General features: G+C 41.2%; 1 protein-coding gene across 1 annotated transcript in view; it reads left to right on the top strand.

Annotated features, from left to right (window-relative positions):
- Nucleotides 1-17,109, top strand: part of CORO1C (coronin 1C) — an 87,631-nt gene extending 70,522 nt beyond the window's left edge. Inside the window, exons 4-11 of the mRNA XM_017541348.1 lie at nucleotides 2,264-2,393; nucleotides 5,106-5,287; nucleotides 6,766-6,885; nucleotides 8,127-8,231; nucleotides 10,161-10,306; nucleotides 13,191-13,248; nucleotides 13,361-13,606; nucleotides 14,702-17,109. Coding sequence (XP_017396837.1) covers nucleotides 2,264-2,393; nucleotides 5,106-5,287; nucleotides 6,766-6,885; nucleotides 8,127-8,231; nucleotides 10,161-10,306; nucleotides 13,191-13,248; nucleotides 13,361-13,606; nucleotides 14,702-14,821 — 1,107 coding nt within the window. The 3' untranslated portion in view covers nucleotides 14,822-17,109. The remainder of the gene's footprint in view (nucleotides 1-2,263; nucleotides 2,394-5,105; nucleotides 5,288-6,765; nucleotides 6,886-8,126; nucleotides 8,232-10,160; nucleotides 10,307-13,190; nucleotides 13,249-13,360; nucleotides 13,607-14,701) is intronic.
- The last annotated feature ends 2,395 nt before the right edge of the window (nucleotides 17,110-19,504 follow it).

Below are 19,504 nucleotides of genomic sequence, written 5' to 3'. Positions count from 1 at the left end.
GGGCCCTCAAAATGCAGGTTTATTTTTGCTGTGATTTGCATAAAGGGCTATATTTAGCCTGGGTAGAATTTAGCTGTAAAAATGAACCAGTCACTCAACTCATGACTTTTTCCCTCTCTTCAGAATGGCAAACTTTTTGTTCTCATTTTTTGCAGGACGGCAGAACTGAGCTGAACTCTAAACACTCATCCAATCTAGATCTCTGCCTTCCACTAAGCAACTGAAAACAGACAATTGTTTGTCTCCTTCTTTAAAGTTTCGACAACGGAAAATTCTGTTTCTCACTTGTTCTAGTTTTAAACATGATTTTTCTCTGGCAGGTTCTTAAATTTTTCGTGAGTTCCTCAAAATCATTTCTGATGATAAATTTACTTATTTTAATCTTCATGTAGAAGATAATGATTTTAAACTTTAGCTTTTTCATAAACTTAAATATTATTTACCATCTGGCCTTCTATAGGGTTCTTGATGCCACTCAGCTTACCTGTAACTCAGTCCTTTTCTTAGAGGTTGTTTGTTTCTTATCCTTTTGAAACCTTTGTCTTCCATTGTTAAATGTAAATCTTTCGTTCCTTCCACTCTCATACTTTCCCTATTCCTTTCTCCCCCTGCTGCCCAGGCATGTCCCCAGTTAAGATATGGTGAGTCTTCTGCATGTCTTCACCAGTCAAGAGGATTTTTTTAAATAACAAGTTTTATTGGGATATAATTCACATAGAATTACCCATTTAAAATGTACAATTTACTGATTTTTAGAATATTCACAACCATCACCACAGACAATTATAGAATGTTTTCAAAAAGAAACCCACATCCTTTAGCTATCACCCCTCCACCTGCCTCCCTCCACATTCCCCAACACTAAGCAACCACTATTCTACTTTCTGTCTTTACAGATTTGCCTATTCCGGACATTTCACGTATGTGGAATCCTATAATATGTAATCTTCTATGTCTGGCTTCTTTCACTTTGCATAAAGTTTTTAGAGTTTCCTCATGTTGTAACATGTATCAGTACTTCATTCTTTTTTATGGCCAAATAATATTCCAATGTATGAATATGTCACTTTTTTTAGCCATTTATCAATAGATGGATATTTGGGTTGTTTCCACCTTTGGGCTATTACAAATAATGCTGCTGTGAACATCCTTGTACAAGTTTTTGTGTGGACACATTTCCATCCTCTTGGGTATATCCCTAGGAGTGGAATTGCTGGGTCATATGATAACTGTTTGATCATTTAAGGAACTTCCAGGCTGTTTTCCAAAGTCTGCCACCAAATGGTGGCTGCACCATTTTACATTCTCACCAGCCATGTGTGCAGGCTCTGATTTTTCACATGCTTGTCAACACTTGTTATCAGTCTTTTAGATTCTAGCCATCCTAATGGGTGTGAAGGGAGAGCTTGTGGTTTTGATTTGCATTTCTGTCATAACTGATAATGCCAAACATCTTTTCATGTGCTTTTTGGCCATTTATATGTATTCCTCAAAATGTCTGTTTTGCTTACTGGCCTATTTTTAAATTGGGTTATCTGTCCGTTGGTTGAATTCTAAGAGTTCTTTTTATGTTATATATACATCCATCCATACATATATATATATATATATATATACGTATACGTGTATATATATATATATATATTCTCTTATCAAATGTATGAGTTGCAAATTATTTTCTCTTTCTCCCATTCTGTGGACTGTTTTTTCACTTTCTTGATAGTGTCCTTTGAAGCACAAAAGCTTTTAATTTTGAGGAGGTCTAACTTATTTTTTTCTTTGTAAAATATTTTCTATAATACATGTTACAAAAATATTGTGTATTTTATTTTCCAAGTGTAAAATTATAGAAAATATGTTTTAAAACTATATTATCCTATCAAGAGCCAGAGACTTAGCTAAGTGTCTTCATCCCAATCCTTTTCATGACTGTTTCAGTCATTTTATATTTTTCTTTCAATTATTTGCATGCTTCTAACTGGAGAGTGTTGAACTTAATAAGGAATTTAGAATAAAATCCCAAATAATAAATAAAAGTTGAGAGGTAGTGTTTTGTAGTCCTTGTTGGTATCCTGATTTCCGATAACATATTACATTTTAAAAACAGCTGAACACAGTCATTTCACAATATTCTGCCTTTCATCCAAATATCACTGTATGTTCTGTTTATATAGAGCAAATCTTTAAAGCGGATGGTCACTGTAAATGTGATAATGAAAGGCAGTAGCTTTCATGTGGATCATCTTTCTTCTTTCTCTAACAGGTATGGCAGATCCCAGAAAATGGACTCACCCTTTCCCTGACTGAACCTGTGGTGATTTTGGAAGGCCATTCAAAGAGAGTCGGCATCGTTGCCTGGCATCCGACGGCCCGAAATGTGCTTCTTAGTGCAGGTGGGAGCCGAGCTCAGTGCCCCTCCCCTTGTCTTCCGCTCTTGTGGCTCTCTGAGTAGGGGGCAACAAATGTGTTTTGGTTGTGTGCTACATTACATGGTTTTAAAGCAGATTATTAGGAAACCATGGTGAAGAGTATTGGGGTACACTGCTCCCCCAGCCTGCACACATGTGTATGTGTGTTTCAAGGCCACTTTGACAATCTGATGAAAGCTATGAATTTCCTGCCATAATTTCGGCAGATTCATGGTTCCTGCCAGAGCCCTCCATGAACCATAGTTTTGGTTATTCCTGATGTGGTAGAAGGTATAACTTGTTAGGGAGCCAGAAGCCCTGGGTTCTTGCATTTTTCCCTGCTATACAATTAGTGTGTGTATGCTATAGAGAGCATATGTAAACAAAAGGAAAAAAAAATCACTTTTAATCCCACCACTCAGAGGTAAGATCATTATTACTATTTTGATGTTTCTTTCCAGAAGATATTTCTGTGCATATGCATAAATTATTTTACACAAAGGGATGGGTTTATACAATTTACACATGGCCTGCTTTCTGCACTTGGTGGTATACTGTGACCCTTTTTATGTGCCATTAAGCACTCTTCCTATTTTTAATGACTTCTAGATATACCTCAGTGTACTTGATTAGTCCCCTATTTCTGGACATTGATGTTGTACAGAAATCTTTTCCATTGTCTAAAATTGGAGATTTCATTTTCTTTTATGAAAACAATACAGAAGGCATGAGGGAACTTTGTGGGGTGATGGAAATAGTCTACATCTTGATTGTAGTAGTGGCTACATGAGTATATGCATTTGTTGAAACTTACCAAATATATACTTAAAATGGGTGTATTGTATTGTATGTAAGTTATACCTTAATAAAAGTGATATATTTAAAAAGTGATAGTAATGTTAGAGGTAGAATTTTAAAGGTCTTTTCCCCTCACCAGTAAAATGGAGGAGGTGGGGGCAGTTCAGTTTTTAATTGGGAATACAGAATGTTTATGATTCATAGTGAGTTAAACAAAAAATTATAGTGCCAAATACCTATTGAAACTAAGGCCCATTTTTCAAAAAAGATGCCATGTAGGATATTGTTGTTTATAATCACCATTGACTATACTTGGGGATCATTTTTAGTGTTCTACTCAGAACCTCAGTCTGATTAAGGAGAGGAAAGACACTCCAGAGCTGGAATTCCATCATGGAAAATTTCCTGCTACCTTTCTTATCAAGGCTCAACATAGGGCAGCAGCAGTAGATTGGTCTTCATTCTTCTTTTTACATGTAAAGGAGAATGGGTGATTGTTGTGTTCTGCATATTTTTAGAGTATGTGATCCAGCTGCTGGGGCTGAAGTTACTTGTTTGCCTGTGAGGCATAAGGCACAGAAAGGTTCAATTGTCCATCCCAGAGTTTAGCTTCAACTTTTCATACTGTCGTGTAGTTTTTTACCCAGTTTCCTACCTTTTTTTTTTTTTTTTTTTTTTTGAGATGGAGTTTCACCCTTGTTGCCTGGGCTGGGGTGCAATGGCATGATCTTGGCTCACTGCAACCTCCACCTCTTGGGTTCAAGCGACTCTTTTGCTTCAGCCTCCCAAGTAGCTGGGACTACAGGCATACACCACCATGCTTGGCTAATTTTGTATTTTTAGTAGAGATGGGGTTTCTTGATGTTGGTCAGACTGGTCTCAAACTCCTGACCTCAGATGATCCACCTGCCTCGGCCTCCCAAAGTGCTGGGGTTACAGGTGTGAGCCACTATGCCTGGCCAGTTTCCTATTTCTAACCCTTACATAATTTAAGTATCCTGGGTATTAGTGGCTATTTTTTCCTAAATGATTTCAAAATTGCTTTATTGGCAAGAATCCATCTCTAGGATGTCCTTCCTTTATTTTGCTTTATCCTTGAACTGATATCCTCGGAGCAACACATGCTGCCTCTTTTTAAAGGGGCCTGGAGGCTTGGGGCAGACTCTTGAAAGAAGGAAGGAAGGAGTTGATGAACTGAGGTGGTGGTTGAGTTGACATCGTGGCCCTCTTTGAGAATCTGTTTCTGAATCCATGTACCTACTTGATTATAGTTTGGGCTTCTCACCGTGATAAGAGCAGTCTTGACCTATTTTTCTCTTCTTTTAAAGATACAGATCTGTTGTGAGCAAACAGGCCCTACTTCTGGCTTTTCTCTTCCACTGTTGTACCATACTTTAATATATCAAAGCTGTGTCTTAGAGCTTCACTGATTGGAATAACCTGCCACCCAGAGTTTTTGTTGAGTGCCCTAAACAGTTACTTAAGCCTTTTATTTTTAGTTTATTTGGCAGAGAAATAAGCTATAGATGCTTGTTTTACTAGAAAAGGAAACTTGACATCACTTGGGTCTACCAGCCCAGTTAACTCTTTAAAGAAAAGAGGGTTCTGTTTTGGTGTGGCTCTTTGTTTTTTGTTTGGTTGATTGTTTCATATGAACCCAAACTTAACAAGCTGTGTTTTACTTTAACACTTTTATTTCTTTTAGACAAAACTTTTTCTTTGTCATTTCAGTTTTTAACTCTCAGTAAGTAGGGCCTCTGACAATCAGCAGCATCTTTTCTCTCCCTCTTCCTCTTGCTCTCCTCTCCCTCCCACCCCCCTCACTGTATCTGTAGTTTTTGGAGAGTGTTGTATAGGTGTTTCTAATCTTCTGCTCTCTGGTGGTTTTGCCTGTTTTAGGTTGTGATAATGCCATTATCATCTGGAATGTGGGAACAGGGGAAGCCCTTCTAAACTTGGACGATATGCATTCAGACATGATTTACAATGTGAGCTGGAACCGGAATGGCAGTCTGATCTGCACAGCTTCCAAAGACAAGAAAGTGAGAGTCATCGATCCCAGGAAACAAGAGATTGTTGCTGTGAGTATTCCTAGGATGAAAACTCAGGTAGTTGGAGCACTTGAGTGTGTGTGAGCTTTCTGCTTTTTAAGGCAGGCAGCAGTACTGGTCAGTGGTCTCGTGTTGTATGCAGACACCAGCTGTGAATAAGAGAAGGCTTATAGGCTTCTGACTGTCTCCCTAGTTGTGCTTCTCTCCAGACTTGTAAATTTTTCAGCTTTTTCTCAAGTCTCTCACTTTGTGGCTTTATTTCACAAAGAAATAGTTTGTATCAGTTCACTAGAGTCTTTAAGAGTTTTTAAGTCTTAATCAGTTAAACCAATTGGCTGCATTCCTGATTTTGGAGCTTAGTATTGAATATTGATGAATCAGTTTCTTGCCCTTTTCCCAAAACAACTGTTAAAGATGCAACAGGTGGCCGGGTGTGGTGGCTCACACCTATAATCCCAGCACTTTGGGAGGCCAATATGGGTGGATCATTTGAGCTCAGGAGTTTGAGACCAGCCTGGCCAACATGGTGAAACCCTGTCTCTACTAAAAATACACACACACACGCACACACAAAATGAGCCGGGCGTGGTGGTGTATGCTTGTAATTCCAGCTACTCAGAAGGCTGAGGCATGAGAATTGCTTGAACCTGGGAGGCAGAGGTTGTAGTGAGCTGAGATCAAGATCACAGATCACACACACCACTGCATTCCAGCCTGGGTGACAGAGTGAGACCCTATCTCCGAAAAAAAAAGAAAAGAAAAAAGATGGAACAGGTTCTCTCATCAGCTCAGTGTCTTAGTTTCTGCCACCCAAACTGGACCTCAACACACCCTGTCAAAAGATGGACATTTGGGTCTTTAGTCAAGGTTGAAACTACAAGTAGTGAATCCGAGAAGGCCTCACTTGCCACACTCTGAGGCCCTTCCTGAGATGTGTTTGTCTTTTGGCACCATTTCTTTTCAAAAGTCGGGCAATGATAGTAGCTGGTGCTTATGGAGCCCTGGGGACTTGCCCAGCCCCGCACAAAGTGTTTTCTCCATCCCAGATCTTCCAAGGGTTGTCCTAGTGCACTCATTAAACTAGCGAGGTCAAGGAAGGGGTTAACTAGACAAAGCTTCTTTCTGCCCTATGATATTGGTAGAAATGGTAGGACATATCTAATCTCCTTATATTAGTATCATTTTGAGAAACAGACATTTGGCAGAGTCCTTTCATGTGTTTTATTTTTGCAGAGCATGGACTTGGGTTGGCAGCCGGATATGGTGGAGAGAGTGAGGCTTTTGAGTCAAATCCTGGCACTCTTGCTACCTCACTGAGGGGCCTTGTCCAGATCACGTAGTATCTCTTTGTTTCCTCATCTGGGGAAAGGGGTGGTTCACACTGGCCTCCCTCCCACACCCAGGTGAACATGAACGGCAGTGGATGAGGCTGGATCAATGCTGGAGTTTCCCCACTCACCTTGTCTCCTTGTAGTTTAATGTGTGGCCTGTGCCTTTTTGCTCTCCAGGAGAAGGAGAAAGCACATGAAGGAGCAAGACCCATGAGAGCCATCTTCCTGGCCGACGGCAATGTCTTCACCACTGGTTTCAGCCGCATGAGCGAGCGGCAGCTGGCTCTCTGGAATCCGGTATGCCTTCCCCAGCCTTTCCTCTTGCTTTCACTTGAGCTTTCTGTCTGTTCTGAGCAGGTCTTCCAGTGGTTAAGCAGATTATGGGATTCTTAGTGTAGTTTTCTAAGTGCCTGCTAGTCTTCAATTGGATGTGAAGCTCTTATCCTCATTGGAGACTTACAGGTATATGTATTTCAAAGACATACTCTTGATACTCCTGAAGAGGCTGTTGTATATATTTTTAAAAAGAATGTATGAAGAATCTAGTGTTCTGGATTTGGGAAATAAGTTCATATATCATAAAGAATATGATCAATTATCTAAATCAAAATGGTCATGCTTAGAAAAATGTTCATAGTTAGCTTAAGTGGGGAAAAATACAACATACATAGTATCATCTCAATCTCTGTGTACATGTGTCGGAAGGAAGTAGATCAAAATGGTAATAGTTTCTGCCACTCACTGGGCTGTAGGATTTTGGAATATGAAATGATTTTTATGTTGTTTGTTATATCTTTCAACTTTTAAAAATCACAGATATTTGTTTTATAATTTAAAAAGTACTTTTAAAAAAGAAAATAGACTGGGCGCAGTGGTTCATGCCTGTAATCTGAGCACTTTGGGAGGCTGAGGCAGCCGGATCACTTGAGGCCTGGAGTTCGAGACCAGCCTGGTCAACATGGTGAAACTCTGTATCTACTAAAAATACAAAAACTAGCCGGCCGTGGTGGTGCGTGGCTGTAATCCCAGCTACTCAGGAGGCTGGGGCAGGAGAATCTCTTGAATCTGAAAGGTGGAGGTTGCAGTGAGCTGAGATCACACCACTGCACTCCAGCCTGGGCAACAGAAGGAGACTCAGTCTCAAAAAAATAAAATAAATAGCATTAAATTAATTCTGTAAATTTCATTTGGCAGTATTTTAATGATGTTGATCTTTTCTATCCGTGAGCATAAAANAAAAAAAAAAAAAAAAAAACAGTCACAAAGGAGAAGGGCTGTGTCATCATTGTCATGAAATCACGCTGATGTATGCATGCATTATGTTGTCAAATCAGTGAAATTTTTAGTGAGCTGGATCTCATTTAGCATCCCTGTTGCTGTTTACATGTATGAGTATTGCATGTGCATAGTTCAGACTTCTATTATTCTAGGAAAATGGCTCACTTAATTGGGATAGAAGAATGTATAATAAGATTATAAAAATGTATTTAAAAAAAAAATGTATACACACACACATATATATCATTTCCCCCCCCCAGAAAAATATGCAGGAACCAATCGCTCTTCATGAGATGGACACTAGCAATGGGGTGTTGCTGCCTTTCTATGACCCTGACACCAGCATCATTTACTTATGTGGAAAGGTAAACAGTAATTTTGATGTTTGGTGTTAAATCCTGTAAGTGGAAACATTTATCCTTCAGAGATTTAGAGGATGGGCAATGTGTTGTGTCTGTTTAATTTTTCTAATTTCTGTGTGTATGTTATAAGCTAAGGACAGATAATTTGGTATTTTTAGGTCTTGAGACTGGACTGTGTGTAGCTTGCCAGTTGTGCAGCGACAACACACCATGTTCCATACTTTTGACTGAAGCAGGGGTTGGGTTGGGGTGCTGGGGAAAATGCTCCAATCAGGGCATTCTTGTGAAGAAAAGAAGACACACTGGTGTTTCTTCTTCACCTAGCAGTGCTACCTGATTGGTGATTTTAGATTTATCTGTGCTTGTGCCAGGGATGGGTAACCAGTTGGCCGCATCTAATGCTGAAATTTGTTGGATAACCCTAGATGAGCACGTGTATACTTAGTGCCACACACCATGGACTTGTTAAGAGAATGGTGTTTTGTGGATACAAACTTTTGAGGGCCTCAAAGGCTCTCTGGAGGGTTCTTGTTCCGGGGGTTCAGAGCTAGGACCCTGGGCTTGAAGATATGAGTCCTGACTAAAGCTCAGGGGTGATAGCAGTTATAGGGAGACTCCTCACTGAACTCCAAAAACCTTCGTCCTGCCTTATGAGCCCAGCATGCCTAGACTGTGGGTAGCTTTATTATTTCATTTTTGTAGGTGGGAACCTTATAATTCCTTATTTTTTTGTAGGCTCAATTTCCCTTAGAACTTTTTGTGGTTGAAATAAACAAATTAATAGCAGTAGAGCTGTTGATATACTCCCTAGGCCTGTTAGATAGCCCTTCACTGGGTGGTAAAGCTGGTGATGTTTACTTTTCATAGCTGATTGAGCATGCTGCAGACCTGCTTTACATTTTTATAATAGGTCAGTTTCTTAGAAACGGTGATCTTGTCTGTTTCCTTGAAAGCCATTTTACTGCAGATGTTAACAGGTGTTAAGCACATTTACCTTGCCGTTGTTGCCCCTGACTGAACTAAAACAAACAAAATGATCAGTTACTCAGATATAAGTAGCACAAGATGGAAAATTCTTTTGGGTATGCAGAAAATGACTAGTAAGGGTTTAGCTTCTTTTTCATTGCTTTAGATATCTCAATCATTGAGACAAATGGAAATCATGAGAACTGGGATCACTGTTGAGGCATGATACCACCTAGCTATTTTTGTCTTCTTCTTTCTTACATATATGTATATCTCCTCTCTGCCAGACAAGATTGCCTTCATTGTTCAGGTTGGTGTAACTGTGTGACAATTATTTGTACTTAGACTAACATATGCTTCAGCACTCAAATATTTGACCATTCTAAGCAAGAAAGTAGTGGAATTGTACACATGGCAATGAGATGGCACTTTCTGAGGATACTCACTAAAACTGAGTTTTTTCATTAGAAAAATCTCATTTTTTGTCATCATCTAAATGCCTGATATTGGTGCCCCTAGGTCTGTGAACAGCATTGCGCTATGCCAGTGAATAATTACTTAAATCAAGAATTGCATTCTTGGCAATCCTCTTAGTCTTTGTTTGTTTGTTTGTTTTTTGAAGTTGAATTGCAATGTAGCTGTTTAGCAGAGGCATTAACATTTTTGCCCTAACTCTGGCCTAGTACCTAGGCTCAGCGGAGTAAAATTAGAGCCTTTGGTAGGAGGCTGAGGAGACCACTTAAGAGGCATGTTAGCATTTGATAAGTGAGGGGTTACTTTTTGAGGAAAAGAAACTGTCATATGCTTTATCAGTTTTATCATGTGCAAGCCTCTTTATGAAGAAACAAAGGTTAACTACTGAAGCGGGGTCCCAACTAATGCTGGGTTTATAGAGGAGAGAGATACCCGCATAATCCAGATGTTTCAATAACAATCAGACACAAACTTGTCTCTGATTTCTTACAGGGTGACAGCAGTATTCGCTATTTTGAGATCACGGATGAATCCCCATATGTCCACTACCTCAACACATTCAGCAGCAAGGAGCCTCAGAGAGGGATGGGTTACATGCCCAAGAGGGGACTTGATGTGAACAAATGTGAGATTGCCAGGTAAAAAATAGAGATTGTCAGTATTCTAGGTTGGTGTAACTGTGCGACAATTATTTCAACTCAGACTAGCATATACTTCAGATCTCAAAAATATCTCACTATTCTAAGTAAGAAAGTAGTAGACTTATACTCATTGCTATGAGATGGCACTTTCTGAGGATACTCGCTAAAACTAAGTTTCTTCATTATGAAAATCTCACTTTTTTTTTTTTTTTTTTTTTGAGACGGAGTCTCACTCCGTTGCCCAGGCAGGAGTGCAGTGGTGCGATCTCTCACTGCAACCTCCGCCTCCCTGGTTCAAGTGATTCTCCGGCCTTAGCCTTCCAAGTAGCTGAGATTATAGGCGCCCAGCACCACACCCAGCAAATCTCACTTTTTATTGTCGTCTGAATGCCTGATGGTACCAGAGCAATATAGCTACAAGAAATTCTATGAAGCCCAAGTCTTTCTATCCTTGTGTGTACCATGGAATTAATACTTTGTTTCCTGCTCATACAACTGAAGTGTAGCAATTAAGTGGCATACTCGGTTATATTGCACAGCTACTGAAATAGTGAAACATGCATCTTTAATCTTCAAGCTGAGGCCATGGTCAGTGTTCTCTGGTGGGCAAGTAGGGGAGAGCCTGGCTTGGGGATGGAAAAGGGGTGGTTTTCTTACTCTATGAGTAGAAGAACCAGGGTCAAAACTGTATTTGGTGCCCCACCTGTCCTAAACTAGAGAAAGCAAAGATCCTACAATGGAGTGGTAGCTTGATTTAGGAAATTCAGCTGTGATGCAATTTCTTCCTCTCTGTACTATTTCTGATTTTTAAAAAATTCATATTCTATGATGTCAGTGGGCTTCCTAAGGGACAGGCGTTTTTCTCATGCTAGTCAACAAAGATACCCTCTGAGACTCAGTGACCACTGGCCATTTCAAACAGCAGAGTAATTAGCACTACATCATCACATTTCTATAACACTGTTTATATGGACTTTAAAAAACCTTGCTGTTCTGGTCTCGCAGTTAAAGAATTAATACTTATGACTCTCAAAATACAAGTAAAAGAATTTTTATGTAAGTCCTTTTTTTACATTAATCTCTACTAAAAATACAGAAATCACCTGGGCATGGTGGCTTGTGCCTGTAATCCCAGCTACTCAGGAGGCTGAGGCAGTAGAATCACTTGAACCCGAGAGGTGGAGGTTGCAGTGAGCCGAGATCATGCCACTGCACTTCAGCCTGGGTGACAAAGTGAGACTCTATCTCAAAAAACAAACAAACAAAAAACCCAAAACTCTCTGTTTTTTTTTTTTTCCTAAGAGTTGGAATAATGAAGGAAAGCTGTTAAAGATAATTGAAAATTGTGGTTTAAATCAAACTAATCAAAATGTGGTTCAAAATAGGCTGAATTTGAACTTATGATTACATCCAGTATTTTGGAACACATTTGTTGTCATCTAAAAGTTCAACAGACTGTAAACACAGTTGTTCAGAATGTCTCCTATTTCTGAAGTGTTTCTTGAGCGTTTATTATATGCCAGGTACTATGCTGGATATGCTACATGCTGCCTTTTTCCCTTCTCATAATAATCCTATGTGGTAGATGTTACTTTTATCCTATTTTATGGTTGAAGAACTTGAAGCTTGGTGAGGTAGTCATACTCTCACGGGTTTTAGTAGTAGAACTGGAAGTCAAAGCCAGGTCAGGCTTTTTAGTCATTATACTAACGGCAGAATTTTCATTAAATCAGTCTTTAAAAATGTTTTTGGGCCAGGAGTGGTGGCTTACCCTCTAATCCCAACACTTTGGGAGGCCACGGTGGGACGATCCCTTGAGCCTGGGAGTTCAAGAGCAGTATGGGCAATCTAGTGAGACTCTGTCTCTACAAAACATTAAAAAGTTAGCAAGGCGTGATAGTCTGTACCTGTGGTCCCAGTTATTGCAGAGGCTGAGGTGGGAGGATTTGCTTGAGCGCAGGAGGTCAAGGCCTCAGTGAGCTTGTGCCACTGCATTCCAGCCTGGGTGATAGAGCAAGACCCTGTCTTAAAAAAAAAAAAAAAAAAAAAGAAAAGGTTTTTGTCTGGGACTCCTTTGGTTTTTGGTTGAAATAGTAAACAGGCACATTTGACACAACCTTCTTTTTAAAGAGGACGATGATTTTACAAACACCTTTACCACCACCCTGAGCTCTACTCAGCTTTTGTTCCCCTGGGCGTTAGAGCAATGTATCTGCCAGGCTGTCTTCACTGGACTCCTGCCCACTTTCAAATGCCAAAGGCTGCAGGTTTCGCAGGAGAAATGAGTTTCATTGGTTTTGCATATTTGATGTGTCAGTGTCTTCTCTGACTTAAACTCTTAAAATTCAGAAACCATTTCCCCAGTAGCATTTACACCTACCCTTAACTCCCCCCTTGCACACCAGCCATTTGATCTGGTGATCTGGACAGAATACTCACTAAGGCTACCTCTCTTGCCAAGAGCTTTAGAGAGAATTTTTTATTGTTTCTCGTCTTGACTGAAAAAGAAAATTGTCTTGTTCTCTCCTGTATGTTGACATGGTAATTTTTTCACATGTGAGTCAGTTTCAGGGTTTCTATTATTTCCATCACAGTTTATCTGCCCCCCAGATAATTGGCATTTTCCATCATAATACCTAGACCTCTACTCATGGTTCTGGTCTCCAATCCGCCATTTCCTAGCATTGTGACTCTTGGCTTCCGTTCTCTCATCTGTCAACCCAGAACACTAAGTTCTGCCTATTCCTAGGGTGGATCAGATGTGGGGATGGGTAAAGAAACACTTGACATTTCAGACAGCATTGTAGAAAAGTCATTATTAATCCTGTTACTCAGCCTCATATTTCACTTAATACAACTTTGCCTTTATTTCCCTTTGAAGATTCTTCAAACTTCATGAGAGAAAGTGTGAACCTATAATCATGACTGTTCCCAGGAAGGTGAGTGCCTAGTTTGCTAAACAATCCATGTTTTAAACAAATGTAAAAATAAAATTCAAAAATTCCAGGCCTTTCTTCTTCCTTACCCGTGGGTGCCAAATGTCTCTTGTAGTCTGACCTTTTCCAAGATGACCTGTATCCTGACACAGCGGGGCCAGAAGCTGCGCTGGAGGCAGAAGAGTGGTTCGAGGGCAAGAATGCAGACCCAATCCTCATCTCCTTGAAGCACGGGTACATTCCAGGCAAAAACAGGGATCTCAAGGTGGTCAAGAAGAACATTCTGGATAGCAAGCCCACTGCAAACAAGAAGTGCGACCTGATCAGCGTCCCCAAGAAAACCACAGACGCCGCCAGTGTGGTGAGGACCCCTAGAGTGCGGGAGTGCTTGGCTGGTTTAGGCTTTATCTTCTGTAAAGTGCTTATGGTCCAGGGCATTGGCGAGGACTGTCTCAGCTGGGTGCACGGGGGTTTTCAGTAAATGAAAAAGTGGGAGCAGGTCCTAGGTCATGTGATGGTGGTCGTTTGTGGCCACACTTGCCTCCTTTAATGGAGTTAAAGCTCCCTTAGCCCCATTAAAGGAGCCAGGTGTGGCCACAAACCATCATGACTGGGATAGGTGTTAGTCTCCTACCACTTCTGAGTGTGAACAGGAGCCTCTTGGGTTTTTCCTGTCTTTTGCCAAACTAGTTTAATCGTTTCCTGTTTTGGGTAGAAATAAAATATGGGAGTGTGGGTTCATAGGCACCAGGGAGAGGAGGTCCCTGGAAGGAGGGAGTGCCAAGTGTTCAGGTGTAGCTGAGTGGCTATGACAGAAGGATCTGGCTGTGTGGGGTTGACGGCAACAAGGGGGATTTAGGCAAGAGCTGTTTGGGTGGGGCAATGGGAATCGAGCCTGCTCTTGACTCACTGCGGCCACTGGAGAGTGCTGCTATTGCCAGGAGAGCAGGTCCTATGGAAGAGAGGGGGAGTGGGCACACAGGGCAAGGGTTTCACTCCTAAGAAGGAGCCTCCCTCACAGACAGCAGGAGCTCTGTAGCTTCTGGGAGAATCGCCCCTTACTCTGGTCAGATAGAAGTTACTCTTGATGGAATGATTGCGGTGGTTAGGATGTAGGGCAGCCTTGAAGGAGCTGTAGTCTAATTGTGTTTCGTCCTGTGGTCTAATTGTGACCCAGGAGACCCTTTGTCTGAGTAAGTGCACAGGCCTCAGGATCAGAAGTGGCACTGTGACACGCTGCTGTTTTGCTACGGGGTTTCAGATGGATTGGCCAGTGCTCATTTACATTCAAAGCCCCAGGTGCAGTAGGGCTTTGACTTCTCTTTTCAGCTTGGTGACTGTGACTTGCCGTTTGCAAAACAGAAAATTACATTTTATATCTTATAAGTTTTGAACTGTGTTGAACTTTGTTTACTGCATTTTAGTCACTGCCTCCTTTTTTTGTTTGTTTTCTTAGCAAAATGAAGCCAAGTTGGATGAGATTTTAAAAGAGATCAAATCTATAAAAGACACAATCTGCAATCAAGATGAGCGTATTTCCAAGTTAGAACAGCAGATGGCGAAGATAGCAGCCTGAGGTTCCCACCCCACCCCTGCAAAAAATGGGAGCAAGAACTTGTGCTTGGGAGCTGGTTGTTGGTGCGGTCCTAGGGAGGGCGGAAGGGAGGCACTGCCATTTGGAGACATTCCATTTCAGATTTGTCAGCCAGCGATAGGCCACATTCCAGTAAGAACTCAATTTGTCTCCCAAATTAACAAAACGTGATTTAAAAGCTGACCTTTTTATCAGAAAGATTTTTTGATGTTTTAAGTGTTATGTGACTTGTTGAACTTTTAAAAAAGTGCTACTTTTAAAATCACAGACATTCTGAATTTTAGAAAACAAACTAATTCTGATTGCGTCGTGCCCAATTACCCCCCTTTTTTTAATATATAGGGACCAATGCCACATTGCTTTTTATATTTCTTTCTTTTTTAATGTTGCCAAAACCAAAAGTAGCTTTGTTTTCCTTTGTATTTTGCTACTTTGCAGTATTTGTGTGGGTTTTTTTTTCCTTAATTTGAAAGGGACAGCACCGTGTATGTTTATAAACTAAATGAAGATAAGATATTATTTTGTATAAACATTCATCTGAGAACAATCAGAGCAGTAGCCACATGGTGCTGACTCCTTTGTAGCACAAAGGTCTTGATGACTGTTCAACAGGAAGACTTGAAAAATCACGTGGATTCGTAGTACCACCCTTCTCATTTCATGGAGTCTTCTGATCAAAAAAGCTCTTATCGTATTTCTTCCTTTCCTTTCTCTTTTCTAGAAATTGAGTGTTTGTACCAGAATGGAATTTTGCTTCTTGGTTATCCTGTGTTTCAGATGATTATAATCTAACCCAAACTAGCATGTGTTTCTGCAGTTTGTCACACACCTAGGATCTACTGCATTCATTGCTTTAAACATCATGTTTCAGGTTTTGGTCAATACTTGACAAGGGTGCCTGGGACCGGAAGACGTGTACTGCTGAGTGTTCCTTCTTGCCCTTTTCAGCAGCTTGCCCAGCTCTTGAGTGCAGTGGTGGAGACTAAAAATGAGGGCATGTGGAGGGGGGTATTTGTGCTGGGTGATCCTGTTTCCCCGTGCTGTCCCCATGCTCTCCCCATGCTGTGTTGGAAGAGGAAGTGGCTCTCCTTCCACCAACAAAGCTCCTGCTCTACCCTCTTCCTCACATGTGCTGCAACCTCTCAGGGCTCCCCCAGCCATTCCTTCTTTCCTTCCTGCCTTTTAGCTGTAACCACATTAAGCTAAGACGAGGCCAGAGGGTGCGATTGAATTGAATATTGAGACCGAGGAGAATGATCGAGAGTGAAGCAGAAACAGGAACGCAGACCTCTGCTGTAGCTTTAATGCGAACAAACGCATCCCTCTGCACAACTAACCTGCTCTGCCTCTCCATCTTGCACTAAGACTGCGTCAAAGCACAGAGCCTCCCTGGACTCGGAGGGGGCTCAGAGACTGAGCTCTGGTCGCCTGTTCATTCCTCGGTTAGCTAGAACTTTGCCCCATTTCCAATTTCTCATATTGCATGCTTGGGAAACAAGATTTAAGAGGCCTGTGTTTTGGAAGGGCAGTCTGTGATTGAACGTGAAATGTGTAGTGCCATTGGGACCACGAAGGGAACTCTTGCACATGCTTGTGCTGTTGTGGGCATGGGCCTGGCAGGACACGTCTATATACAGGGAGCCAGGGTGAGGGCAGAGTGTGGTGATGGCTGAACTTGGAGTAATGTCCGTGTAGAAAAGGTACCGTGTTCTTATCCAGCCAATATTGGGAATGCTGTCTCCACAATTTCAGGGCATCTGAATGTTTGATGTGGTTTCGTGTGTGTGTATTTGTGTGTTTCATATTGAAGTAGATCATGAGATGTAAAGAAAACAATCATGACAGTGACTTATATTCAAACCTGTATTTGTTTCCTTATCATCATAATCTGCTGAGGACCTTTGTGTCTGAGCTTCAGAAATGTTTGAAGGTTCTGATACTGAATTAATGAAGTAAACAAAGTTGTCGATGGTGAAACACCGTAGAGTATGTGGTTCCAAGAGAAGGGGAGGGCGAGGGAAAGTGCCCCTGATCTTAGTTTGTAGCTTACGACTTATTTAATGAATGAATGCCCAGACAGGCTCAGAGTAGGCACCCTAAACATTGTGGATTGTTTTCCTGTTTTGTCTTTTTTTTTTTTTTTTTTTTTAAAGCCACAACATCCCAGAAGAGGACAGTGAATTACACCTAGGTCGGCTCTTATAGAGTGGCCCGTGTTCTGTCAAAACACTTGCTTCCATTTTCAGAGATAAAAATCATTGATTACAAAATGTGTTTGTGTTTATTTCACACCTTGGCTGTCTGTGAGGCAGCCCCCACCTCTCTGCCTGACATAGCTTCTCTGACTGCTGGACGAGCCCGGTGGCATAGTCCTCTCTGGGGTAAGTACCAGGGAAGTGCATGTGGGTGGCTAAGCTCAAGCGCAAGGGAGACCAGGTGAGGTCTCCAAGCCAGTCAAGCCCTGTGTTCTGGCTTTCAACAGACCTGGGCTTTGGGATCCTGCCTCAGACCGTTGCCAGTGGTATGTTCTGGAGTGGGGTTCCTAATCCTTTTAAGTCCCTTTTCTTGAAAGGAGGATGATAATTCCATGTAGTTCAGATGAGAGGAATACCTGTCTGGCCACACAAATAGCCCTCGCTGCATGGCTGCCGCTGTTACTAGTAGACTGGGAGTTGATTTCCTGACAGGGCCTTTGAAAGCATGTTTTCTTCAGTAGAAGCAAAATTCTCTTGGCTCAGCTGTGACTTTTATTCCAGCAGGTTTCCAGGGTCAGTTGAATTGCAGGGCTTCCCTTTTGCACTATGACATTGTCTTGTGACATTTCAGTGATTGTAGCAAAGAATTTCCCACTTTGCTTTTTCTGAATGTTTGTGAAGATGATGAATACTCAGCATGAAGCTCCCCTTCCTCAAATGCCTTAAAGCTGCTTTAGCCTGTGAGAAGAATGGCAGCCATGTTCTTGGTCCACTGTGGCTACAGGAAGTAGAAGTTGGCAGGGCTCTCTATAGACCCGAGGTGCCAATGGTCAGCCAGAAGGCGCGTGGTGGTCTGTTTATGACCGACTTGTTTTCTCACTCAGGCCACCTCGATTCTTTGCCAGTAGACCTGAAGGTCAGCATGCCTGCCCCAGACAGCAAGCCAGACCTCGTCTGGGGGGAACTTCCATTTTTTTTTTAAGGTCACTTCCCTTGCTGTACTTGGTATTCTGCATCCAGAAAAACTCTTTGTTGGCTCTTCAGAATCTGTTAACTCTAAGTGGCCCCTTCTCTTTCTGCTGGCACATTAAGTATTCTAGTGTTGGCACTGAGTCATGGACGTGAGTCATCGCCAAGCGTATACCTTTCCTGCTTCAGACGGGCAACCCTTGATGTCCAGGCTGGACAGTGCCTTTTGTGCTTTTTTGTTTGTTTAAAAGAAGTCCCTTGCCAAAGAATGTAGGGCTGGCAGTCCTTTCCTGCGAGAAGGGGGTGTGTGCAGGGTGAACAGCCTTTCCAGGGGACAGTCTGGCAAGTGTGTCAAAAGTCTTAAATGTTTTCTTAAGACCCAAGGTTCTCAACTCTGGGAATTTTGTCCCAGGGAACTAGTGGGAGGTATATTCAGGAATTAGTAGAGTAAAAATCACCTCTGCAGAAGAGGATCAGTTAAGTTACTTGTCACATTCATATGTTATAATACTGTTTAGTTATTTAAAGTCATTTAAAAAGAGTATTGAATAGGAAACATTAAAAAAATAGTAAAACAGAGTCAATTCCAACTTGGGTTTAAAAAAAGATACCTACCTAGGTTGAAGCATGAAAGTATATTATTTCTGGTGCTGGATGTCACTACCAACTTTCATCTGTGTATCCCAGTGCCCCACAGTGAATTGCGTTGCTGATGTCAGCAGAAAAAGTAAAACTGTGCTTACAGAGAAATTCTCACCAGCTCTCTATCCCATGGAGTCACTGCAGTAAACAATGTTAGTTGGCTTATCCATTCAGAAGCTAGATGGGGAAGAAAGTGAAGTCCATTGGATCTCATAAGAGCATTCAGGATCAGAACTTCCAGTGAGAAGCCTAGGCTTCCTAATACAGATATGTAAAGCCACCCAGAACAGATGGCTTTGTATATTTATGTGTAGAATAAATACCAGAAATGTTATTTCTATAGAGAGGTAAAGTTGTGTGTAATTTCTATTTAATCCTATTTTTCTGAATTTATAAATTTCCTATAAATGTATTTATTCCCAGAAAGGCATTATTAAAATGAATGTATTAGTGATAAGTTAGTAATTATTAAGATAAGCATAAATCAGTGACAATGTTTGAAATGGTACAGCAACATTTGGTTAGCTGTGGGGGCAGCAGGGACACCAATATACAGGAGTCCACAGTTAAACCTTTTCTTTTTCTATTTAGAAGAAAGTAAATCCCTTAGAATCTACACTTCAGATCAGAGAAAAAAATGTAAGTCCTAAAGCAATGGAATACATCACAAAGGAAAAGACAGATTGGCTATATAAAAAAATTACATAAGACTTCAATATGCCAGAAAATGAAGGTCACAGGAACTGGGAAATAGGTTTTCTTCCAACATAGTAAGGGCTAAGTATACTTTGATATGCTTAATCTCAGCTGCAGCTGCTGCCTCTGTTTGAAATGTGACGTGTGAAATGTTAAGTCCCAG

This window comes from Cebus imitator, unplaced genomic scaffold (assembly GCF_001604975.1).
Source record: "Cebus imitator isolate Cc_AM_T3 unplaced genomic scaffold, Cebus_imitator-1.0 Scaffold8, whole genome shotgun sequence".
Taxonomy (NCBI): Eukaryota; Metazoa; Chordata; class Mammalia; order Primates; family Cebidae; genus Cebus; species Cebus imitator.
The sequence above is the reverse complement of the archived record's forward strand: the minus strand, read 5'-3'. Positions and strand labels throughout refer to the sequence as shown.